This window comes from Arachis ipaensis, chromosome B3, assembly GCF_059453495.1.
Source record: "Arachis ipaensis isolate K30076 ecotype BB chromosome B3, ASM5945349v1, whole genome shotgun sequence".
In the NCBI taxonomy this organism is placed as follows: domain Eukaryota; kingdom Viridiplantae; phylum Streptophyta; class Magnoliopsida; order Fabales; family Fabaceae; genus Arachis; species Arachis ipaensis.
Window position 1 is genome coordinate 3,371,904 of NC_142438.1, and position 27,557 is coordinate 3,399,460.

At 31.4% G+C, this 27,557-nt stretch overlaps 3 protein-coding genes across 5 annotated transcripts; 2 read left to right on the forward strand and 1 right to left on the reverse strand.

Annotated features, from left to right (window-relative positions):
- Window positions 1–4,361: 4,361 nt before the first annotated feature.
- Window positions 4,362–5,619, forward strand: LOC107632366 (uncharacterized). Its single transcript, XM_016336053.1, has 2 exons — window positions 4,362–5,293; window positions 5,502–5,619. Exons 1-2 carry the CDS (start codon window positions 4,362–4,364, stop codon window positions 5,617–5,619), a joined length of 1,050 nt encoding a protein of 349 aa, XP_016191539.1.
- Window positions 5,620–6,322: 703 nt separating this feature from the next.
- Window positions 6,323–10,102, forward strand: LOC107629227 (auxin response factor 10-like). Its single transcript, XM_016331954.3, has 5 exons — window positions 6,323–6,963; window positions 7,162–8,292; window positions 8,574–9,424; window positions 9,506–9,571; window positions 9,786–10,102. The coding sequence occupies exons 2-5, from the start codon at window positions 7,183–7,185 to the stop codon at window positions 9,865–9,867; spliced, it is 2,109 nt and encodes a 702-aa protein (XP_016187440.1). The 5' UTR covers window positions 6,323–6,963; window positions 7,162–7,182; the 3' UTR covers window positions 9,868–10,102.
- A 7,204-nt stretch (window positions 10,103–17,306) lies between these two features.
- Window positions 17,307–26,201, reverse strand: LOC107629226 (uncharacterized). Of its 3 annotated transcripts, XM_016331952.2 has the most exons (19): window positions 25,812–26,201; window positions 24,769–24,872; window positions 24,446–24,532; window positions 24,268–24,343; window positions 24,094–24,168; window positions 23,932–23,985; window positions 23,641–23,700; window positions 23,442–23,558; window positions 22,806–22,900; window positions 22,522–22,730; window positions 22,026–22,123; window positions 21,455–21,558; window positions 21,182–21,347; window positions 20,799–20,921; window positions 20,083–20,165; window positions 19,670–19,811; window positions 19,516–19,545; window positions 19,113–19,183; window positions 17,307–18,343 (listed from the first exon to the last, which is right to left on the reverse strand). In XM_016331952.2, the coding sequence occupies exons 1-19, from the start codon at window positions 25,848–25,850 to the stop codon at window positions 17,554–17,556; spliced, it is 2,523 nt and encodes an 840-aa protein (XP_016187438.1). In that variant the 5' UTR covers window positions 25,851–26,201; the 3' UTR covers window positions 17,307–17,553. The 3 variants fall into 3 exon arrangements, with proteins under 3 accessions (XP_016187438.1, XP_088365813.1, XP_088365812.1); XM_088509687.1 differs by lacking the exon at window positions 19,516–19,545 and having other exon boundaries at window positions 19,113–19,203; window positions 19,666–19,811; window positions 25,812–26,198; XM_088509686.1 differs by lacking the exon at window positions 19,516–19,545 and having other exon boundaries at window positions 19,113–19,212; window positions 19,666–19,811; window positions 25,812–26,198.
- Window positions 26,202–27,557: the final 1,356 nt, after the last annotated feature.

Genomic DNA, 27,557 nt, shown 5'->3' on the forward strand with positions numbered 1-27,557 from the left:
TAAATTTTAATTTAATTTTAACTTTCAATAATATTAATTTTTCACTGTACATAGTATTCAATTATTTTTCAATTATATCTAAATAAATTAACTTAATCACATTACTTTCATTTTAAATAAATTTATTTTTTTATAATTTTAAAAAATTTTGATACATTAGAGACAAAAAGTATAATTTATATTTTATTGTATATATATTTTTTTTCTGCAAGTTTATATACTAGTCATTCTACAAACATTTCATGATAACTAAAATTTTTAAGAGTAAAATTATAAAAAAAATAATTTATTTAAAATGAAAGTAATATGATTAAGTGTAATTTACTTAGATGTGATTAAAAAAAATTGAATACTATGTATAGTAAAAAATTGATATTATTGAAGGATAAAATTAAAATTTATTTCTATGTATCATTTTTGTCCCCAACATTTTCGTCCTATTTAAGTCCCTAACGTTTCAAAATCGTCTCAATTTTGTCCCGCCGTTAATTCTGTTAACGGATCCCTAACAGCAGGACAATATTGAGTCAATTTTAAAATGTTTGGGACTTAAATAAGACAATTGAAACATTAAAAATAACTTTAAATATTAGGAACAAAAACAATACTTTACTCTATATAAAAAAAATAGAGTTAGCAAAACCTAATTCATAACCCATCAAAATATACTAGAATTGTAGCTTAAATTTTTGCTTTAATTAGCTTCAATTGATGGACTAAAATATATATAAAAATCCCAACCGATTACTATTAATGTAGGCATTGTCATGAATGAATAATACATTAGTGTTTTCCTTTTAATTTTGTTTTTATTTTTGAATTACAGCAAAGTATATAGTACTAATGTATAGTCAAATGTGGGACGGCAAAATGGGGCATTTGTTAAGTTTATGAGTATGACCTTTGATGAGGAGATATATAAGATTAGTAAGCTTGGTTCTTCAATCTCATTAAATTTCAATTCTATCTATTTATATATCTATCTACCTTGTGTTATACATTTTTCTTCTCTACATTCATTCTTTGCTCTCCATGTGTTTCCATCATTCAATTTTCGTCTCTAAATTGTCTCCATGCATGTTCTATGTCCAAGTCAATAACCATATAATAATGTTTATTAATTATTATCCAACAATTCTACTATACCTTTCCTTATATAAATCATTTCTGCATTTCTACTTTTTAGAGAGTATATAATTTATGACATAAGAATATATCAAATTTTATATGATTAAAAGGTTTAGATTTTATTGTTTCTCAATTCTTTTAAGTTAATGAAGTAGTGTTAACATGATGAACACCAATAATTTAGTTTTGTACATTTAATTTTTTGTAAGAGATATTGCATATATATTTTAATTTCACATATATTTCAACTATTTTCCTGCCCTGTTATATTATACCATAGAAAATTTCTTATTTATTCTATGGTATAAATTAATTTCTTTCTTATTTCTTATTATTCAGATGAATTTTTATGAATTTAAAAAAAAAAGTAGTTTTATGTTTGAAATATTTCATATAATTTTTTTATCTAATAATAATTATATTTGAGTATAAAAATATAAAAATATTTATTTATTTATTATATTAAAAATATCTATTTTTAAATAAAAAATCTTTTAAAAAAATATAAATTATAATTTTTAAAAATAACTTTTTTAATATTTTTATTTTTATTATTAATTTATTTTATATAAAATTACCAAATTTAAGGATAAAAAGATTTATTTTTATAATAATAATTATAAAAATTTGTATCAAAATTTAAATTTTTTAAATATATATTTTATATTTAATTATTTTTATCATATTTTTAAATTTTTTTATCAGTAATATAAATTTTTAAATATCTTTTAAATAGTTTATTTTTTTAAATATTAAATATTTGTTTTTGACCTTTTTAAAAAATTAAACACGAAACTTTAAGTACAGTACCAATGACTCCGAGTAGATATATAAAAAAAGGTGGCAGTGTCTGACTCGTCACCTAATTCTTCATCACCATTGATGTGTTGTACGTACTTAGAGCAATGCTGACTCTATTTGATTATTGATGAACTTTTTTGCATGCATTAGCGAGGCATCAGAAGATTCTCATCAGAAAATTTTAAAATAATAATAATAATAATAATAATAATAATAATAATAATAATAATATTCTTTCAAACTTTTTGTGACTGCCTACTATTATCTTTTGTCAGATTATGCTTTGCTTTAATTTCCATTTGTTATGTCATCAAACTCAATTAATTAACCAGTACTAACTTACCATTTCCTTTTTCTTTAGAATAGAATTTACATTATTTTATTTATTACTAAATAAAATATAAAAAATAATTTTAAATAGCCTTTACATTTTATTTTTTGGTTAAGAGAATACAATAAGTTACATAACTCTTAGGTAGTATTTGATAGAGAGACAAAGATTGAAAGACTTATATTGAGAGACAGAAACCGAAATAAATTTCAATATTTTGTTTGGTGTAAAGTGGGAGAAAGAAATTGAAACAAGAATGAAGTTCTAATTTAATTTGTACAAAAGGTAAAATTAGAATTAATTAATTGAAATGAGGGTATTTTAGGTATAAAATGTTATTAAAGTTTCAGTCTCTATCTCTAAAAATTTCAATCTCTTGTGTCCCCACTTTTTAGAAGTACTAAAATTCTAAAATTTTAAAAACAGAAATAAAAATTTTAGTACTAGTCTCTAAACCAATAAATATAATACTGAGTCTCAGTTTTTTAATCTCTGTCCCAGTTCCTTAAAACAACGCTACCTTAAAAACAAATTTAGTCATTGTTGTATAGAAGCTATATAAATAGTTATTTTAAAATTAATCAGGTAAAATATATTATGAATAAATTCTACCAACATGGTGCTATATTGGTGAGGTGCTATATTTTAATCAATTATTCCCTTTGAGAAAGGAATATTTCCATTTAATAATAAGGAAAAAGGAATAATTCCATAAAAAGAGAAAAAATACATTAGGTGGGAAAAAGCATGCGGTGGCATTCATGTTACAATTTCATGAATAATTAGCTTCAAAAATTGTTATTTCTTGACAATATATTCCCCAACCCACTTTGCTTGGTAGCAAATTAAATGAAATTATGAAACACTGCTATCTGTTCTCAATAAAAACAAAGAATCATTGTATAGTTAAGAATTTCACAATCAACTCATACTTTTTGTTGTCTTGTTCTGTTAATTATAAAGATGGTTTTTCTTTAACGAATAAAATTATGAAAAGTGTCAAATCATTATTAAGTAACTATTTACAGTGATAGTAACGCACTACTATTTTGTTTTCTTTGTTCATATAAAATTATGATGAAAAGCTTTAAAACTATTTTATTTTTGTTATATTTTTAAGTTATTTTTGTAAGTAATATAAAATTTTAAACATTTTTTTAGTAATTTATCTATTATTAATCAATGCCCTAATTAATTTTACAAGATTGTTGAACTCCAATAACTTCTTAGGAGTTTTGAGTCAAATTATCAATTTAAGAAATTTAATTAGCCCTTCTTAAAATTAGAGAACTAAATTAATTTATCGGTTGAATTTTGAGAACTAAATAATTTAATAAATTTGACTAAATTTAATTAGTCCAATTCGAATTACTATGTGTACGTATGTGTATGTAATTCAAATCACTTATTCGAATTAGTGTGGTGTAATTTAAATCAGGTTGATTTGAATTAGTAGGTGTGTGCTTGTGTAGTTAATTCAAATTATATGGAAATAAAGTTCGAATTAAACTGATTCGAACTATATAGAAATGTAGACTGATAGATTTATGAACTAATTTTTAACTTGGCTGATTCATGTAATTTTTATCCCTTTGGTTTAAATAAGTGATTTGCCCATTTTATAATTTTTACTATAAAAAACCCAATTGAGCCAAGGGCTGAGCAAAATTACTCATATCCGCCAAATCAAATATTGATACATCATTCCACCAGAACACATTTTTATATAATTCGAAACAATAAGTTTCGAACTAGATATACACGTAATTCGAATTGAGTGAATTCGAAATACTCCCAAACACTAAAACCATGTAATTCGAATCAATTAGTAACGAATTATGCATGCAGAATCTCACGTAATTCGAATCAATAAGATTCGAACTAGGTAATGGTAAATCGAATGATATTAATTCGAATTAGTAAGAAATTGTGTGGAAGTACATTTTTCGAGTTATTGATTCGAATTATAACTCCTTGGTAATTCGAATTGATTGGATTCGAATTATATATATATGGTGCGCATCAAGTTGATTCGATTTAGTGTGGAGTGGAGCTCTATATATATGCAGCGAACTCGTGGAGCTGTGAACAAAGAGGTGTGATGGCTAGTGAGGATAGTTTTCTAGTGCTAGTACACCATAGAGGATCGATTAAGAGAAAAACTCGCCCTGGCGTGAAGTTCACTGATAAGGATCCTCTATGTATTGTCGTGAGTCCCTCGACCAGCTACGATGCTCTCGTTAGCTCCGTGTTTGTCAAGCTTGGTCTGGAAGGAGTGAAAAGGGTTAAGAAGTTTTTCTATCGCATTCCAACCACGGTTCTCCATGATACGGTGAAGTATGATTGTTTCACCATCGGGAGTGACGAGGACTTGCAGGTCATGTTTCTTTCTCGTAGGCAGTTTCCCGAGGTGAGGACACCAGAACTGTTGGCAAAGTTGGTTGACGTGGTATCAAACTCGGGTGGGTCGAACCGCAATGCCAACACTATAGCCACGGTGGCCGGTTCAAGCTCGAGACCTGCGGTTGCTTCCTCCTCCATTCCAGTGTATGAGCCAGCGGTCCAACTTGCCGCCTCCCCATCGTTTGCTGTTGATCTCAGCGGCAATGTTGGAGACGAGGTTGGATATGGGGAACATCTTCCGACCGACGTACGGTGTCCTACACCGGCTGGAGTGGGAGAGGGATTGTTTGATGATGCAGATGACGATGATGTCGAGCGGGATCTTATCGCCGATGAAAGCGGCAATGATGTTGGAGCGGGCGATCCGATAAGGGCTACTGGTGGATCTAGTTCTGGCACACAGCAGTATCCACCCCATTTTTCATCTTTGGACCTGGAAGCCATGAGACAGGATGATTATCCTGGGCAGCTTGCTGGATTTGGCGCCAGGGATACAGAAGGGTCCGCCGGTATGACAGAGTTCCAGGTTGGTCAACAATTTCAGGACAAAGATGAGGCGCTGTTGAGTGTGAAGACGTACAGCATCCGCCGAGGGGTACAGTACAAGGTAGTTGAGTCTGACTATCGAAGGTACGTGGGAAAGTGTTCAGAGTTTGGGAATGGGTGCACATGGTTGATTCGGTTGAGTCTCCGGCAACGTAAGGGCATCTGGGAAGTCAAGTCTCCACCATCCTAAACCGTTAACAAAAACCACTATCATAAAACCACTATCATAAACCCACCATAACATAAACCACTATCATAAAACCACTATCATAACATAAAACACTATGAACAGCGCAACATCAGATACCACTAACCTCGTCGTTGATCACCCCGGCGATATGAGCAACTCCATCCAGACGGTAAAGCCTCCCCAGATCGTCCCCCATCGCCTGAATATGCCGATCCGGTGAATCTCGGCCCGAATGTTGGTCGTTTTCTCTGGGATTTGGTGGGGTATGAGAATGAGAAAGTGATTCGAATGAACTTGGTTCGAACTCCTTATATAGGCGAGTTCATTGTAATTCGAAACGAATCAATTCGAATTACTTAGAGTAGCCAAATGCACATAATTCGAATCGATTAGATTCGAACTCCTCTCACTTGTCCTTCTCCTGGTAATTCGAGTTAATAAGATTCGAACTTCTCTCTCATAATTCGAATTAAGTTCACTCGAATTAGTTGATTTTTTTCGCGCTTAATTCGTTACTAATTGATTCGAATTACATGGTTTTAGTGTTTGGGAGTATTTCGAATTCACTCAATTCGAATTACGTGTATATCTAGTTCGAAACCTATTGTTTCGAATTATATAAAAATGTGTTCTGGTGAAATGTTGTATCATTATTTGATTTGGCGGATATGGGTAATTTTGCTCAGCCCTTGGCTTAATTGGGTTTTTTACCCTCAATTTTATTTATTAAATATATATATATATATATATTAAATTATTAATGGTCCTTGAAGTATAGTTGATTCAGCTATGAGGTAGGTAGCAACACTAGCACTGCTCTTGTACCAAAAGAATCGTGATATTTTCTGACATGATATCATCACGTAATGTTAATAACTTGCATCTTTACAATATCATATGCTCATAATTATATATATTTAATTAATTATTTATTTATTTAAAACAATTAAGTTCTGTCTGAGCTCATTGTTTGGCTTGGTTACTTATTTTGTTAATAGTTTCTGTCGCGTGTGTGAGAGAGAACAACCAAAAACTTGTTCCTTTCTCTCTCTCTCTCTTTCTTTGGGATCTCAAGAATTCAGATGAATGAATGAATGAATGAATGAATATGAAGGTCTTGTGATACCCTTCAGAAGAAGACACGATTCCATTATTTTGACTCAGATTTTCTCTGCTTTCAACTCTCAAAAGCTCTTCCTTTTTTTTTTGTTTTGTTTTCTTCTGTTCTGAGATTCTGCAAAGTGCAAAACTTTTTCAACTTTTTGGTTGAGTGAACCAGAAGAAAACCATTGGGCTTAGTTTATTTTCCATCTTCCCTTAGAATTGAAAGGAAAAAAAACAGTGTTTTTAAAACTGTTGAGTGTCTTGTCTCTTCTGAACCGCTCTCTGTTTCTGCTTCTTCTCCTTCTTTTGTTCTTGTTCATTTCATCATCAACAACGTGTCAATGGCGCGCATGGGAACAACGTGATTTATAGAGACACCTTGCGTCAAAGTTGTTATCTTTCTTTTGTTGGGTGCAAACGGTGGAAGCAAACAGACACAGTTTTTTCGCCACATTTTAAGGTATTAACCCACCCACAACAAATAATAATAAAGACTCTGTTTTCAGATACTTACCATGCTCTGTTTGAGTGTTTTCTTCGCTTCACTTGTTTCTCTGTTCAAAAGTGAAAATTCCATTTTGGATCACAAAATCAGAAACATTATTCACTCACCATTCACCAACACTGTTTGATCAAACTTTGTTTTTGGTTTTAACAGAGTTTGCAGCGAAGAAGAGAAATGAAGGAAGGTGAGAAGAGCTTGGATCCGCAGCTATGGCATGCGTGTGCAGGTTCCATGGTTCAGATGCCTCAAGTGAACTCGAAAGTTTTCTACTTTCCACAAGGGCATGCAGAACACGCTCAAACCGCCATTGATCTCTCAACTCCTTCTTTGAGGGTTCCACCACTCATCCCTTGCAGGGTTGCAACAGTGAGATTCATGGCTGACCCTGAAACAGATGAAGTTTTCGCAAAGATAAAGCTTGTTCCACTGAAAAGTTCAGAGCTTGATCAAAACGACAACACCTTGGAGGGTGAAGTTGTTGTGGAGAATCAAGAAAAGCCTGCATCTTTTGCAAAGACTTTGACCCAATCTGATGCTAACAATGGTGGGGGTTTCTCAGTCCCTCGTTACTGTGCAGAAACCATCTTCCCCCGGCTCGATTACTCGGCGGAGCCGCCGGTTCAGACGGTGGTGGCAAAGGATGTTCATGGTGAGCTATGGAAGTTTAGGCATATATATAGAGGTACACCAAGGAGGCACTTGCTTACAACTGGTTGGAGCACTTTTGTTAATCAGAAGAAGCTTGTAGCTGGTGATTCTGTGGTGTTTCTGAGGGCTGAAAATGGTGATCTTTGTGTTGGGATTAGGAGGGCAAAAAGGGGAATTGGAATTGGAATTGGTGGTGGTTGTGAGGGTTCATCTTTGTGGAGTTCAGCTTCTTCTGGTAATGGTAATAGTAATGGAGGGCCTTATGGAGCATTGTCAATGTTCTTGAGAGAGGAGAACAACAAGCTTTTAAGGAATAGTAACGGAAGGTGTTCTTATTCTTCTTCTTCTTCTTCTTCAAGGGTGAGAGCTGAAGATGTTGTGGAAGCTGTGTCAATGGCTGCAAGGAACCAAGCATTTGAGGTTGTGTATTCTCCAAGGGCAAGCACTCCTGAGTTCTGCATTAAGGCTTCTTCTGTGAGTGATGCAATGAGGATCCAATGGTGTTCTGGCATGAGGTTCAAGATGCCCTTTGAGACTGAGGATTCTTCTAGGATCAGCTGGTTCATGGGGACTGTTGCTTCCGTTCAGGTTGCTGATCCTATCCGCTGGCCGAATTCGCCTTGGCGAATTCTTCAGGTAACTTAACTCTCTCATGTGTCTTTGGAGATCTATTGTTCTTTCTCAATGTTGGTTCTAAAATGTGAATGTATATATATGTTTGAAATGGAGTACTTGGATAGAGTCAAACCTTTTAGGTTCCCAAGTGATAGATATTGCATAAAACACATTGAAACCACTGATACCATGTCATGAAATCATTCCTTCCAAAAACTTAAGCACATGAATGGTTATATCTCGAACATTGAATTCACACACCATAGAGAATTTCTTGATTAGTCTTCCTATTTCACCTGCAGGTTACTTGGGATGAGCCTGATTTGCTACAAAATGTGAAGAGAGTTAGTCCATGGTTGGTTGAATTGGTATCAAACATGCCAATCATCAATATCTCGCCATTCTCTCCACCAAGGAAGAAGTTGAGGTTTCCTCAGCACCCAGACTTCCCTCAGGACATTCAGTTCACATCGTTACCAACGTTTCCGGGCAATTATATCGGGCCGAATAGCCCCATGTATTGTTTATCTGAAAACGCTCCCGCAAGCATACAGGGAACCAGGCATGCTCAAATCGGAATATCTCTTTCAGATTTCCACCTCAGCAATAAACTGCAGTTGGGGCTGCTTCCAACTAGTATCCATCGGCTCGATGTTCATAACCGCGACATGACCAACCATGATAAGAGCAAAGAGAGCTTATCATGCTTGCTCACCATGGGAAAATCCAACAAGAGTCTGGAGAATTCTGATAACAATGTTAAGACACACCAGTTTTTGCTTTTTGGTCAGCCTATTCTCACTGAGCAACAAATCTCTCGAACCGGAAAAGACTCGCCGGACGAGACTAAGATCAAAGAGAAGTGCTTCTTAGGTGAAGCTAAATTTGCAGTTTCACAGCACATTCCACCAGGAAAAGCTTCTAATGCTGCCGAGTTTTCGTGGCAAATCGGCTTGGAAACTAGCCATTGCAAGGTTTTCTTGGAATCAGAAGATGTAGGAAGAACCTTAGACCTATCAAGCCTTGGTTCATATGAAGAACTCTATAGAAAACTGGCCAACATGTTTGATATGGAACGATCTGAGATCTTCAACCATGTTCTTTACCGCGACGAAACAAGTGCTGTTAAGAAAATTGGAGAAGAACCCTTCAGGTATAACACTATTACCATTCATGGTTTTAGTCCAAAAATGTTCTTATATATACATTGAATCAATTTTTCATCTCAATGTAGTGAATTCATGAAGACAGCAAAAAGATTGACAATTCTTATGGATTCAAGCAGCAAAAATATTAGAAGGTAACAGAGAAAGTTCTGCTCAAATTTATTACTAATGCGAATCGAAGTGATAAGGACTGAAATTGAATATTTTCTTTGTTCTTGTTAGTATATTATTTGAGAAAATTAAATACTAATAATATAATCTATCATGAAGTGGAAAAAGTTACATTTTTAAAGGAAATATCCCAAAATTTTGATGTAAATTTTTTCTTAATCTAAATCTTTATGGCAGGGCATGGATTACAGGGAGTCGCAGTGGTGAACATGGAATTGATGCATCAAACAAAACTGGTCCTCTTAGCATATTTGTTTAAAAAATTAATAAGACTTAAGATATATTTGTATTTTTGAGAAGTTAAAGTGACTTGAATTTGAAAAAGAACTAAATATCTTTTTCTTATATATATAAATTTAAAGTTGGTATGTTGTTCTATCAAGTGTACAAATAATAATGATGCAACTATGCAAGCTAGCATCATGGTCAATGATTATTACTATTGTAACTATATGGTTATGGTTATATATTAACCAAATATTTGGACCCTATTTGTTTTTTTATTATTTGTGAAATTATGATAATGGCTTAAGTGTATCCAGATCAGAAGTGAGTAGTATGTGTAGTACATGACCATAATGATTATTTAATGTTGTGTGGGGCATGCATAGAATTAGAGGGGTCATGTGAGCTTGTGGTAATGTCTGCCATTTAATAACACTTTCATGTGTAGCTTTCTTTAGAAATTAGCATATGATGATGTTAGCTCATTTATTATTATTATTATTATTATTATTATTATTAGAAAATTAATTTTTTAGTCAATACCAATTAATTTTTTGAAATTTTTAATTTTAAATTTTAAATCTTCAAAAAAAAGTTAAAAAGATAATTTTACAATAAAAATAATTGACTAATATTTAATAAAATTGGGTTTCTTATTATTATTTATCAAATGATATATATCATTCCTTAATACTTGTACATGCTACATACATTGCCATGTTTTTTTTTTTTATCTGAATGGAACTAGACATTAATAACTCTTGTAAAATGCAAATTATAATTCTAGTAGGAAGATAACTCTTGTAAAATTAACTTATGCTATTACATTATGTTCAAGATAATTTGTTGACTTTCTAAATTTATTTACGAACAATAATAATACAATCACATGTATTCCAAAAGAGTATTTTAGTATATTTATATTATAATAATTATAATAATAACATTTTTAAAAAATATTATTATAATTAAAATAATATATTTTTATTATTTAACAATATCTTTTAAAAATATTATTAAAATATAAAAATATATATTTTTTAATTTTAACAATATTTACATAATCCCGTACTACCTTCTTAGAAATGGATGAGAGTATATATTACGCTCTACATCAACAGTTAATTCTTTGACATTGGCCTAATAAAATATTGAGAAAAGGACAAATAGATTTTTGACTTTTGATTTATAAATATTTAAATTTTTGAGAATATAAAAATATATTTAAGTCGTTGACTTTTTTAAAATTTGGACATATTGATTTTTTGTGTTCATTTGGTCTGTCAGATTCAACGGAAAAATTAAACGTGACTCCCGTTATACTGACCTGGTTGATATGGTTGCACATGTGAGAGAGTTTTTAAAATTGGACAAATTAAACTCAATGATCGATATGTCCAAATTTTGAAAAGGTCAGAAACTTAAATGTATTTTTAAATTCTCAATAACTTAAATATCTGCAGACTAAAAAATCATGTATCGATTTGTCCTTTTTTCTAAAATATTTAATTTAAAACAAAATGCTAGCAACTAGTAGAAGCATCTTTGTGCTAGAAAGAGCTATTTCAACAGTTATAATCCTAGATTATATGTAGGCCCTTATGAGAGAAAAAATTTAAAAAGAACATGCCCTAGACTAGAAGTACCCTAGTTCTTTTTATTTAATTTTGATATATGGTATAGTCTTTAAAAGCCTGTCTTTATTGTTGTTATTATACACTTATAACATGCAATTATTATATACTCCATTATATATACTAATTAAAGAGTGAACATATGATTTGATTCTTAAAAACTTTTATAATTTTTTTTTTTTTTCATTTTACAATAGTGTAGATGTTAAGTTTCCATCCTTGTGTTAGTTGGCTTTAAGGAATGGTAGCAACTTCTTCTTTCATAATTAAAGATTCACATTTATTTAATGGCAGGTGTACTATGATTTTCAATATTTCTTATTACTTCTTTTGATTTTCAAATTTCTGTTTTAATTTTTTTTCCCTCTATAAATATATAAGATTGCTTAATGAATAGGAAACAATTTCTGCATCCTCTATGGAAGAAAAACAGTTGAATATTTGCAGAGGCTTTCTGAAATAATTTACTATTAGTAAATGACATTTTTTACCATTTATGGTCCTACCAAATGCATGAAACACAGAACCAGGAAGAGAGAGAGAGTTTGTAGATTATAGATCATATAATATAAGGTAGCGTTTGGTGGAGAGACAGAGACGGAAAGACAGAGACGGAGAGACAGAGTCTAAGAGACAGAAATTGAAATAAATCTTAATATTCTGTTTGGTGTAAAGTGGGAGACAGAAATTGAAATAAGAATGAAATTCTAATTTAATTTGTACAAAGGGTAAAATTGGAATTAATTAATTGAAATGAGGATATTTTAAATATAAAATATTATTAAAATTTTAGTCTCTATCTCTAAAAATTTTAGTCCACTGCGTCTACTGAAATACTAAAATTTTAGGGAGAGAGACAAAAATTTTAGTAACCAACAAATATAATATTCAGTCTCTGTCTCAATATCTCAGAAAAAACGCTACCTATCTAAATGATCAATTCATAGGAATGAGAGGACTAAACTATGGAAAATGCTTTCAAATGATTTAGATGTTGAGATAAATATTTTTAGAATATTAAAATAATAAAATGTGACAAAAAATTGAATATTAAACAAATTAAAGTAAGATCTTAATGTAATTTTTTCGGTAAATTTGATCAAAAAGCTAGACTCTATTATTTTTAGAATTTGGTGACTTTATACTAAGTGAAAATATTTTTCTTTTTTTATTTAATAGACAAAAGAATTTGAAACAAAAAGTTTAAAGATCAACTTTTGTTTCAATTTTTTGCATTACTTTCTAATAATTAACTAAATGATCCTATAAAAATTCAAATAAAAAAATATACAATTTAACACGTGGCAACATCACTTAATGAAATAAACTAATGATAGAGATTAGATATTTTTTAATATTATTAAATGGAAAACTAAAGAAAAATAGTTTATAAAAACCAAAAACTTAATTATTTGAACCTAAAATAGTATAAATTTTTTGAAAAGAAATATATTACTACTACTATTATGACATGGAGAGAGGATTAGTATTTTATATCTAACTTTGAGGGCGTTAGATTTGAGGTCCAGAAAACACGAATACTAATTGTGGCTATTAAATGTCTCAGCAATTTGAGGGTTTGGTCTCACTCTATTGCATTGCATTGGTAGGGTGGCTTCACTCAATTTTGTTTCTAATTGGAATTCAACTTCTGCGAAACAAATAAACAATAAATAAATTTAAAAAAATTATATTTTATATTTTTTATACAAATTTTTTAATTAACAACATTAATATATCTTTAAAATAAAAGGTTTATCTAACATGTATTTTAAGGCACGTATTAATATTATTATTAATGAAAGATTTTAATTTTTTAATAAATATATATAAATATTAAAAACTTTAATATTGTATATTTTTTATTAAAAAAATCAATTATTAATTTTAATAATACATGTTTAATTAATATGTGTTATTAGTTTTTAATTGGTTTAGTAATTAGTTTATTAATCTACTTAAATAAGTGTTGAGAATTAGGGATGTTCGCGGTGTGGTTTGGATCGGTTTTGAGTCAAAAATTTATTCGATCTGAACACTAATTTTAATTGCAGTGCGGTTTGGATTGGATACTTTTAAAAAAATCCGATCCGATCCGATCCAATCCAATTTCAAACGGTTTGGATTGGATTGGATTTGCGGTTTTATAAATTAAAAAAATTAAATATATATAACAAGTCTCAACATCAAATTTTAAATAATCAACAATGACATAACAAGTCTCAACAATATATTAAAAAAGCCAACGATAACATAACAATAGAAATAAAATTATAGGTTAGTTAAAATAAATAAATAAATAATATTTTGAACATAAAATATTTATTAAATAATAATAATACATGAATAATATAAAAATGTATAAACAATTGAACATGTTATAAGTATAATTGTAAATATAATAATAAAATAATAATATTATAACACATTGTGTGATTTGGATTGGATTGGATCGGTTATGAAAAGTAGATCCGAAATCCGATCCGATCTAGCGATTTACAAAAAGTAGAATCCAATCAAATATGAATTAGTGTAGTTTTAATCGGTTTTCGGTTTAGATTGGATTAAATAAGCGGTTTAATTTAAATCGGTTTAAATTTAAACATTTCTATTAAAAATTTTGAATCTAATTTTGTGTATGCAATCATTTATTGGTTAATAATAAATTTTTAAAAGAGTTTTGATCTATAAATCAATCTTTGATATGTGGAATTGAGAGATATTGATAAAAAGGAAAAAAATATATATATATGAATGTGATGTGAGAGGCGTTATACACTAAGCATAGACAGGTTCCTTTTCAATGCACCTAAATTAATTAAACCCATCCAATTATCCAAAACCAAAACCACCTCATTATCACTCTTCTTATTATAATTACAAAAGTCCTCACCACACGTGGGACTGGACCAGACCAATATGTACATCTTTCCAAAGACATTAACATTAATTTATTCAGGAGAAATTGTTACAAGTTTTTGGTTAAAATATTTATTAGTAGTAATATACTAATATATTATCGATTGCTAATAAGAATTTGGATATTCTATATATGTTTCAGTTTTCAAAAGATAAAGTAAAATAATTTGTTATTGGATGAGATGATGAATAAAATTAAAAAGTAAAAATTATATGGATTCATATATATTGTGGATCCAAACATAAAACATTATAAAATTTAAGGTTGATTAAGGAGGAGTTGAAGTACAAATCTAAATTTGACTGTTCTAAATGCACGTGCAGCAGCAACACCTCTCCAACTCTGTCGCCGTTTTGATGGTAACGCCCTTATTTTTATTTTTTATTTTTTATTTTATCCATTTTTATGCCATTTTGAGATTTGCTGAATAATTTTTAATCAATTTTTCAACATTCAGGTCAAGTTCAACCAAAAGATATGATACTATTAATTAATCATATTGGCTTCAAGCACTAGAAAAATTAAATGCCCGGATTAAATTATAAATCTTAAATTTTAAAGTCTTTTTAAAAGATAAAAATGTTTAGAATTTAAAATAAAAAATTAATTAATATTAGTTAACTAAAATTTTACTTTCCCATCCTTTTTCATACTATTATTATATAAGAGTTTTATACAAATAATTAATTATGTATTGTTATATCGACAAAATATCTATTTTATGTTCTAAAAACACATGTTAATTTTATAAATTAAATTTTTTTGTTAAAAATATAAAATTTAAGTTTTTAATATATTTATTTTATATTTTATTAAATAAAAACATTTAGATTTTTCTATTCATGATAAATGTATAATGTGCTTTTAGAACACATGTTAGCTAAACTCTAATAAAAATAATTAATTTTTAAATTTATTACTTCAAAAATTATCTAAACACATAAATCTAATCAAACAATTATTATTATTATTTTTTTTTGGTTTCCCACGGTATCCCCCAACCCGACAGGTTAAGGATTAATCCGTCGCGGATCTGAGCTCCATTTAAGGGTCTGTCGCTGGCCAATGGATTGCTGCATGCACAAGGCGAAATTCGAACCCCCGACACTTGCTTAAGTGGACGAGTGAGCTGACCACTCGACTAACCCAAGTTGATTTAATTAAACAATTATTTAAAACTCTTTAAAAGTATATCAAAATTAAATTATATATATATATACATGTGATTTTGACGGTGAAGCAATGTTAATAATTAGTTGGCAAATTTGGTTTGGGTGTGGTGGTGAGGTGATATAGGGTTATAGGAGTGGGGACTGATGTAATAATTGAATGAAAGAAGATGTTGCTTCTTCACAAGAGATCAGACATAGATATGCTAAGATTCCACTTCATTACCCTCACCAACCACTGTGCTTTTCACCCCAATGTGCTTGCCTAATTAAGGACTAATAACCTTTTTACTTTCTCTGTTATTACTAATATTCCATACATATAATTAGTGAAACAAAATTCAGAATTTAATAAATTCTGGGATACATATAGCTGTGCATATGCATCTACTCCTGTTACGTGGAAAGTGCTATTGCACATGCTGTATAAATTCAATATTAATATTATTAAATTAATGAAATAATAATGAGATTCAAAGTGTATTTGGAATGTTCAAAAATTACATTTATTTAAATAACTTTTTTATATAATTATTTTTTAAAATAATCAATTATGTGACAATTAATGTATATTTGGATATTGAAAAGTAATATTAAGGTAATCAATTATGTCTGAAATATGTGAAAACATGTTATTTTTAAGTAATATAATTACAAAATAGATATGAAATAACTGTTCATATTATTTAATATTTGATATTTAAAGTCAAATTAATAAAATTATTATAGTTAAAAAATAATAAGCTTTTGCTTATAATAATAAGGTTTAAAATATTACTATCACTTATAAACTAGTTTTTAGCTTAGATTTATTAGGTTCGAGTATATAGTCTATTTTCACACTTATAAACATTTACTTAAGTTTAACAATGGTTGTCACTGTTTTACACCACATGTATATTTACTTAGAGAGCAAAAATAAGGATAATTTTGATAAATAACTATACGTCCTTTTATTTCTACTATAACCACTACTCTAAGGTGTAGCAAAATTAAAAAGTAAGAAATTATGATCTACTACTTAAATGTGAAAAACTATTCAAGAAGTTACCAAATGGGGATAAATGAGGTGATTTCTAGTTTTTTTTTTACCTCTATACTATAGAGCAATTATAGTGGAACATTATGGCAATCTTGGCATAATTATTAATTTATTATCTTCCAAGTGAAGTGACGTGAAGAATCTGAGTGCGGAATGATATCATAATCCAGACACCATAATTATCACTCACCCATTGCCTGTTTAATCAAACAGTTAAAAAAAATTATTGAAGTTTTCTTAGTCAAAGGTGTTGCCATTAGCACCATTGACATATGGTAACGCAACTTAATTTTCAAGTTTAAAGAAAATGAAGTGTGTTGTTTCTCCTGGAATTGCTGAATTATTGGAAATAGCTTTCAGTCGGGGTGTGGAATTAATTGGAAAATTACAATTGATAAAAACTTCAAAGAAAAATTTTCTACCGGTATTAAAATCTCCAATAGTATTATAGTATGTTGACAATTAGTACTGACAAAAAACAAAGTTGGTTCAACTTGCATAAATAATAGACCAAATACATGAGACAACATTTTAGAAAAAAACTGTGCAATAGTTTTACATCAAACTTCTCCCAATCCTTGTTTATATATATATATATATATATATATATACTTATGGTACTAGGAGTAAGCACCCTATCCATCACGCTTGGTTACAGCAACACAAGTAACTAAGGCAAATTAACTTCAACTTCGAAGAGAAGCAAAGTTTATGGCAAGAATAAATATTCAATTAATGCACGAATTCCTTTAGAAGCAAAACTGTAAATAATAAACAAGCTTAAAATATCCGATAAGCAAAAACAACATAGACAACAAGTGAAACAAAAATATACTGTACATCAATTTGTGACTTGGGCCTTTGAGAACTGAGAATGGGGCTGCATCCGATTCTGTTGGTCCAATTCTTTTTCATACAAACAATGGAAAGCAAGATACACAAAGTGCAATGTGCATCACTCAAGAACAGCAACTTCTTGGTCAACCCTCCAGTAATTTGCATCATTGAATTCCTTCATACCAGGATTGCCTTCTTCAGAACTTTCCTTCTCTGGCACTTTTGGGACTATCTTCCTTTTCAAAGGTCCTGCTTCCCCAACTATCCCTTCTTTAAGAGCCTGTTCCATTGCCTTTTCAGTACCTTCTAATTCTACACCTACAAATTCAACATCCTCTTCAAATAGAGAGGGTACCACGACTGGTTTTGGACTACCCCCCTCCCCAGAATCTCTACTTGATGGTGATCCATTTGATGGGCTTGATTCGCCTTTTGTAGGAGAACTTGCATTAGGGCTGCCTACTTGAGGCTTAGTAGAACCATCCGACTCGTCATGATCCACAAAGGGGTTTGTGCTTGAGGCAGGTTCTCCCCATCCCACCCAATCAGGTAAAGGCCTGTCTCCAAATAAGTCTTCATTCTCAGGTGCATCAAACCTGAAGAATTCCATATCGTTTGAACCGCTTGCTTTCACACTTTCGAAGTCTAAAACATCCCCATTCATGGCATTGCTACCAGCTAAACCACTAAAGAAGTTTGTCCTTGAGTTGGCTGCAATACTAGTATTTTTGCTGTCTGTCAATTCATCTACTCCAACAACTACCTCATCGTCACTACTGTTGCTACCACCATTAGCAGCTTCATTCAGTTTTACCTTATCCATCATCTCCGAGGATGATGTGGCCCCAGGTGCATTGCCAATTTGATCATCTTGGAAAGCAAACCAGTTTGAGTTTGTAAACAGATTACTGCATTAAAAGAAAAAAAAAAAAAAGAATGTTTACTCAAATACCTTGTTAAAATCCATGATTAACCAGGAAAATAATAGATCAAATAGTAACCTGGCAAATGAGAGAGAATATATTACTCTTATGTGATGTCATGAGAGGAATACTATCATCTATTTATAACAATAGTAAAACCCTAATAGTAATAAGGATAAATATAAATGCTACTCTTAAGAGATCATATTTGATACTCTTTGACATGATATGACTCTATCATGATTCTAACATTTAGAAGAATAATGAAAGAAAAACACCTGACATCCTAGGTCGGCTGGCAATTTTAGTAGTAATGCATCAATCATGAGGAAAGGTATCCTAACCAACTTTTTCTTTGTTTCAAGAGCTGGTAACCACAAATCAAGGCACAATACCGATATAAAAGCATAAAGAAGTTAATCCAACCATGTAAATCCAGTACAATGCACAGAAGATAGATAGACATGAAGAATGCATACCACTTGGAAAATGAAAGATGAAGCATACTGGACAACCTATAAATATGTATGCCGGCCATAGTAACAGGACAATACATAATTATGCAAAACAACACACACATATATGAATGTATATATGTATGGGGAGCATAACAGGTCTGTTATTCATTGCGAAGGTTGAGATCAGCATATGTATGACTGTATGAACATTAATTTGAATGGAAATAAAAACACACTGCTTGAAAAATCCACAGAATCAGGTTCCTCGAGGTAGCTAGTTGACAGAAAATTCTCACCTCCCTTGATCATCACCTAGTCTAAGGGATGATATGACTACTTCAGCAGAATCATCATCAAAGTAAACATCCTGCATTTGATACAAGAGAACTTTATTATCTAATTGTTAACAAGGACTAAAAGATTGCTATATGTTTTGCTTGATGTATACCACAAAGTAACAGTCAGTGATAACAGGCACCAGAGACGTCAGGTGACTAATGCTCAAAAAGTAAAACTAAAAATTAGAGGCACCACACATCAACTTTTGTTTCACAACTCTATAAATGGAAGGGCCAGATTGAGCACAGGTGTGTTGCCCAGATTCCAAATGAGATCAGAATAAATAGCAAAAAGTGGTTCTCAAATCCCCTGAAAACCAAATAAAATAACTTCAGTTACTATTATAAATAGAACTATTACCTCATCATCCCGATCAAGATTTCCTCGTTCCTGCAACCAAGATCATCAAAGTGAGTCCAGCATTTAGGCTGCAGTAACTACACAAAAGACAAACCTGGCAAAAACAAAAAACTATAAGCAGGGAGAGAACAAGTGGTGGCCAGTATGTACAAACCTCTTCATTATCATCATTTCCATATATTTTGTATCTTAAAGTCTCGCTCAAATTATTTGCTAGAGCTGCAACGTCATAGTCTCTGTCATGAAGGTCATCATCATCACTATCCCTCATCTTATCTTGCAATGCAGTTGGTCGTCTGCACGTAAAAAAAAAAGAAGCTCAATCAAAATGTCAAGGGACTCAGATTCCACTCCAATATTTTACTATCATACACATAATCCCTACAGCTGGAGGTAATCTCTGGCTGTGTTAAAGGACTGCCCATTAAAATACATGGCCAGCGCCTTATGTTACTACAACCAGAATTAGCACCCAAACTATGAGCATCTTATAAACAAGAGCATCTTCATCCTCCCAACAACACTTTCACTACACATTTAGGGCTGATTCTTGAGATCAGAGCTTACCCACAAGCCCAACGGTGAACATTCTCAACCATGTTACGCTCCTGAAGAGCTGTAGTTTGCCACTCATTCCACTCACTGTTTTGCTGCAGATGTTAAACAAATGAAACTGGTATTAATAAAGTCCATCCAACATTAATTTTATTAAGTTCAACCCCATGGTTTTGAACACGGGAAAATCAGATAAGGAAGTCCTAGGAGAAGAAATTTCACGTCACAAAGAGGAGCACAAACAAAACATCAGCAGTATTTAAAGAAAGGACCTTGCACTGGAGTCTTAAGTCTACTTAAGTTGATGTAATTGTAGCTCAAGTAACTTTTGTTAGAATTAAGCACATTTAAATCAAGTGTACGTTACAGATACCTCGGCTATTGGTTCTTGTTTCACATAGGTTGGATTTAGGAACCTACTATTATTATATTTAATATCATATGTAATATAAAGAAACAGAGTATACCAATTAGTCAAAACACATTTTCTATGCAAAATCAATAACAATTGTAAAGTAAGGCACATCAAAGACTTGTATCCTCCATGCCAAATTAAATTTTCTATTTCCATGAAAGACTGTTAATGAGACACCAAAACTTCAATGTTGAGTTTTTAAGAAATTTTTTCAAGGGCATGCATTCAGGGCAGTATCACAGATCGTTGAAACATGTATACAAGTAGAAAAACCAAGAACCTTGTATATGGAAGCAAGTTACTAGCAACTAACCTGAAGAAATGTCAGCAGTTGGCCTCGGTTATGTGCCAAGTGAACAAGCTTATTGACAATTCTAGTAATATGTCCAATATTTCCTGCCCGTGGTGCTCGTTTTCCTGCGGCAGGTACTGTTGGCTGAAAGATCACACATGGTTTAGTTGAAAGGCATTCGTATAGACTAATCAAAATTATTAAGATGTATAATTTTCCGTATATAGGAGATATCACTTGAGCCCATGTGCATCTTTCTATTCCTTTTAATTCGATAGTACACAAAGAAAATCAAGATAACTGAATTCTTACTTAGAAAAAGGTTCTAAAGTAATGTGACTCAATAATTAAAACATCTGAAAAGTTACATGTTATCTTATCTATGAGTTGAAGCATCCATGTACCAGATTGCTTTCAGCAGACAGAATACGTTGTTTGTCTGCTTGTAGAAACCTTCCAATTAAATCACACTCTCGAAGAAGATGATCAGTAATAGCATCAGTTTTGCTCTCCAAACATGATAATATGGTACTTTCTACTTGATGGTGTAATGCATTATTGTATGGGTACCTGTATTCATAGAAAATGCATCACAAAAGATATAAGAATATTTAAACAGAATAGATCAAGGTTTCTTAAGACAACTAATTCTTCCAAATTGAAAAGGAGTTTCTTACTCAAAGAAAAGATTAATAACTCGTTGAATGGTTCCTGATTTGACCAGCTCTTTTTCTGCCACATCATTTCCAGTTTTCAGAAGTACAGCAATAAACTCCACAATCTGGCCCAAAAAAAAATAATAAAGCTTGGTCAGACAATAAAACATATTTGAAGGCAACATTTGGAAAACCATTAATATAAGCATTTTTCATGTAGAGGTTGACATATGCCACGTAAGCCCATTCGGCTTTTGGCCTAGCCTAACCCAGCCTTGTTGTTGTTGTCATAATTATTTAAATCATTTAGAAGCATTATTATCAACTAAGCACTAAAATTAAGCTTTTGAGCAAAGCTAGACTTCTTTAGTTGGAAAACAACACTTTACAAAATAGTCTATGTCAGGTAATAGGCCCAAGCTTGGGCTGCATATCTGAAATGCTGGTCAATCTTGTTTAAGCTAAAACTTGGACTAGCCTAACACATTTCCACCCATTTCCAAGTGCACAGTATACAAAAATTCGGCCTCAATTGATAAACACACTAAAACTATTTGAAGGAGATGGTGACACCCATACATCAACAACTAACCTTTAATCGATGCTTCCCAAGTGGAGGTCTCAATTCACCATATGTTGTAGGCAATACCTTCTGATCAGATGACACATTCAAAATCACAAGCAAGTCACCTGTCAAAAAGATACATATTAATGATGTCACGAGGCTGCTCAAACAAATGTTTATCAAACAGGGGAAAGAAGGGTAAAACTCATTTATGAATAAAAATAGAAGTTAAATTATTGATGAAGTCCATTTCATTGGCAATTTTCCAAAACCTTTCTTCTAGTATAATTATTGATTCAATTTCAACAGGCAAAAAACAATTAATCCAGTTACTTCTAAGTGGTAAAAGAATACAGCTCTCCAGTGATTTAAAATTAGAGGCCTCAAGTTAGCACCTATCAAACCCTAATTATAGCAATGATGATGTAATATCCTGCAAATTTAAATATATATTCTTTAAATGGAAAACTCTAATATCAAACATATAAAATGCTTGTCCCCATGTCAAATTGACAATGCTTACCAAGTTTAGGGAGCATAGCGCCAATAGTATCCGGGTTTATAGGAATTGGCGGCTCATACATGTTTTGACTTCTGAACGAATGAAATAGTGGAAATGACACAACTGATCTTTTGGGATCCAACAAAGAAATACACACTGAGAGTGAGTAGATAAGGCTGGACTTTGATTGTGAATCTTCCAATGCATAATCCAAAATTTTTGTGACAAAACTGCACAGTATTAAAAAAGTTAAATGAATTTTTTGTTATATATTTAAAGAAAAGGTAAAAACTTGCAATTCAAACCTTGGACTTGAAAGTTTGACTGCTAAAGTAGAAGATGCAATTCTAGTTATTGTACATAATGTTTCAGCTACATTGGCATGAACTTCAGGAGGACTCTGGTTCCAAGAAAAGAAAAAAGTTGTAAGATAATGTAAAACCAAAGACAACAAAGTAAGAGCCTATATAATTTGAACACCTAATTAAAATTAAACGGGATATATCAGTTTCCAAGAAGGGTTCATTTTCTTCCAGTCTTTGTTCTGCTTCTAGCCCGAAGATCTATTTATGTAAGTCTATGTGGAAAATACAAAACACTACGACCAAGCATTAGTAGTAAAAGCATCACTAACAAAATTGTGTTGCTGAGTAGACAAATTCCTTCACCTAGCCAGTGCCCAGCACTCAAGGCTCAACCTAAGAAGCCTAAATTCAATTCATGAGTGTGGCTTCAAGATCAAGGAGAAAGCCTGGAATCAATTAAAATGGGCAGAGCAGAAGGGCTTGGGTAAGTTTAAGACCAAAATATGAATTAAATACCCTCCTATGGAACAAGGGGGAAATTACAATGTTTGGCAGAGATAGGTGAATACAGAACATATCGCTGGTCAAAAATCCCGCTTTTAAGGACTATAAACATAATATAGATGCTTCTCTTACAGATGGACTTAATTTATCAACAATCATCTCCAGCAGGTTGCTTTCAGCCAACCATTGCACCACATTTATGAAATTGGGATATGCATGGTCATCAGAACCTACTAATCGAACCAAAACCTGTGCAAAGAACTTATCTCAGAATTCATTCTAACAAATTTGCATGATCTCACTTCATTATAACTACTAGGTAGAAGTTCACCTCCATAATGGATGTAATTCCTATCAAATCAACCAGTTGGCGAAAAACATGCTGATGAGCCTGCAAAGATTATGTTGATGCATGAGAAGATTATTTCATAAGGAGACCACATACCACACAGCTTATGCGGTGTGTACAGTCCAAAAGTTGCTTCAGAAAAGGTGCTAATACAAAATAACAAGAAAAAGGACTTTTATTCCCACTAATGATTTGTGGTCTCCTAAAAAAGTTGAATATTATCAAAAAATTAAACTAGCAAGGTCTACTACAAAAGTCAATCAGTTTACTTACTTGAACATAATTCATAAGAGGCACTGTCTTCCTAGTCATTAGGCAAACAACAACCTGTAGAATGGCGTGGGAATTAGCATTGAGCAAGTTGTTTGTATACAACCATACAGTTAATGTTAAAATGTCGTACAAACAACAGTTTCAACATTGTCAAACATATACCTTACTAAAGTACCCAGCCAGTAAAGTACTATGAGGACGATCAGGTTCCAAAAAGGAGAATAATAAGTCCATGAGCTGCAATATCGGGAATGATAAGTGGAAATATATACAAGCAAAGCATTACAATGCAATTTCTAAGAAAGAATCAAATTGCATTATGAACTGCAATATAACCTCTTCTTCATCCACCAAGGTCTTCAAAATGACATCAATTTCACATGTAAAGATCTCACAGGCAATGAATGGAAACCTAAATTAGAAACCAATTGTCAGATGCTAACATGGGGGAAACAAGAAAGTTAAATTGCTAAAAGAGTTATTTTGAAACAAATTTACTCATATAGCTGCATACTTGAAAACCCGTTTGTTTTCAGCATCCTCTGGTGGTTCTTCAGTAATGTAGCGAAGCAATTGCTCAACCTGAGCTCTATCTCTCAGACTGAAATAGATAAATAAACACGCACACATAAGAAAATAGTTATTTATTACGTTTGTTAGATCAATTGCATATTCAGCCTGCACTTCATGTAATTAACTATACAAGCTTCCTATTAACACTGATATAAACTTTTGGACTCTATTGAAAGCCAAGATAAACATGAGCCAAAAATAAATCTTATGGCAGTAAAAACTCCACTAATTCGAGTTGACCAGACTTCGGAGTCAGGAATGTACAAGTTTATAAGACGACTGTTTAAGGCCTTGCATTCTTGGATTATTTCTTCTTCATCCAGAAGCTCTTCCAAAGTAAAATTCTCCTTGTCTAGTATTGCCTCCACCTGTCAGGCACCAGTGATAGAAAACAAGAGAATTGAGTAAGCAAAACTTTCGAGAATTTGATCGTAAATCAAAACGGTGTCAAAGTGTTCTATATTAATTGCAAGGCATTAAGTTACAAAGACTTGACTGTAAAGTTGTGTCATTATGGAGAATGTAAAGAAAGGAGATAATCGAGAAAACTAAAGCCGGTTGCTGCAAACTTCCATCGAACAACAGTCCATAGAACATATAAACCGGAAAAATCCAAATATTTATTTCTGTGATTACTTTTGTCTTTCCTTTTACAGAAATTTGCAACAATTTGAATGTCTTTACTTAAAGTAAAGCTACAAGGCTTCCCATTTCCCGGTATGTAACGCCGAAATCACTTCCATTTTACGCCCGGAAAAAGGGCAGGGCCCACTAAGAAGTATAGTAAAAAGAAAGTGATTTAAATTTGATGCGTTATACATGTAAGAATTTTATAGAGACATCCAACCATATTTTATTTTATCAGCAAAGAAGTGTTGGACTAATCACCCAGCAGTATAAAAACATTTTTACACTGACATAACATCAAAATTAATCTAAAAACTTTAAAAAAAAAAAAAAGCAGCAATCAATAATTACATAAAATACTAACTGAAAAATTAGCGAGGGAGCGTGAATTGCTTGTAAGCAAGGCCCTCTTTCCTAACAGAGCAGGGCACTTCTACAGTTCTACTGTTCTACATGAGCTATGGTATAATTAGCAATTACACTACAATTACAATTACAATTGACAAACCTCAATGAAAAATCATTACACTAATATCAACACGAAGAAACAAGCTATCAAATTAACAAACTAAGCAGAGTTTAAGCACGAGAAAACAAGCTCAAATGCAGCACAATTCAGCTATTGAAGTAAAATATTAAAAAAAAATAGTGAAAAAGAGAGAGAAGAAAGGAAAACTAACAGGAGAGGAGGCAGAGATAGTAGCGAGCTTCCAGAACATTGAGGGGAGAGAGAAAGCGCAGAAGAAGAGGGATCCGTGAATCTAGGTAGAGAGCATAGAATGGGAAGGGAAGAAGGCGTAAACCCTAATTTGAAAGTGAGATCGAAGAGATGCGAGGGTGTGATGTAGAGAGAGAGAGAGAGAGAGAAATAATGGTAGTAAAGTAGGTGGTAGTAATGGGTTTGGGTAAGCTACGGTAATGGAAGGGACAAGAGATGAAGAGAGGGGGGGCACTCTGGTGCACCACCGTCTACTTTACTCCCTACTTCTTCCACCACAAACTCAATCTTCATCACGGATTCCATCCATGGTTCCATACATGCAATACATAATCAAAGATTTTGACAAGAACTTTTCCTCTGAATTTTAGATTTTTACATAAACTAAAACTTTTTTATTAAATATTTTTTTCTTATATTTTTTTTGTCCAATCTATAAAATAAATAATAATAAATCATATTTTATCCTTTAAAATAAAATTTAAAATTTAAAAAATTTAAATTTTTCTGACAACACACTCAGTTGTTAAATTAGTTATTATATATTATATATTTTATGTAAATATATATTATTTAATTTATTTTAAAAATATATTTTATATTTTAGTATATTTTTTTTAGATTGATTTTTTTGTATAAATAATATAATTATACATAATATATATATAGTATTAAATTAAATATCTAAAAAATAAAAAAATTAATAATTTGAATTAATTTATTGATTAATTCATTAATTTGTTTAAATAAATATTAAGAGTTCAAATTTTATTTTGTATATACAATTATATTAATCCCTGGATCTCTTTACACACTAAATCAACAAATAGAAAGTCACCCAAAAAAAATTTAAAAAAATCAACAAATAGAAAACAAAAATTTATATGCAATTGAGACATGGTGCCCACTAAGAACATAAATACGGTGACACACGTTCATTGTTTGATAATTATTTTTTGGGTTATGCTACATGTACACTAAAATTAGTAAAATGCATATTGGAATATAAATACATATTAAAAATAAATTAAATTATACATATATTTATACACAAATACATTAGTGACTGATTTTAATGACTAATTTTAGTGTACAAATAGCATTTCTCTTGTTTTTTAAAAGACACGATAGTAGCCAATGAGTAATAGCTCAAATGGCATAATCTCCCCGTACTCAATTAAGAGGTTGCGGGTTCGAGTCTCATATCTTTGGTAAAAAAAAAAAAAAAGACACGATAGTACACGTATTGACATAGATAACATGTATTTAGTGTATCTCTAAGGTTGTGTTTGGTTTGTGTATATATTAAGATATAGACATTAAGACATAGACACTTGAGACATAAACATAAAATATTTGGATTTGGATCCTCTAAAGTTTGAATTTCACTTTAGAGAGTAAAGTGTGATCTTATACCCTTGAATAGTTTCTCTTTCATATTTATTATTGGTCCCATCTATGAAATCAATGGTGAGAGATCACACTTTACTCTCTAAAGTGAAATTCAAACTTTAGAGGATCTTTCATATTTATTATTGGTCCCATCTATGAAATTAATGGTGAGAGATCACACTTTACTCTCTAAAGTAAAATTCAAACTTTAGAGGATCCAAATCCAAAATATTTGTATTTGTGTATAATGTTTGGATATAATAGACATGACATTAAGATAGTGTCTAATATTGTGTTTGTTATTAAAGAACAAGAC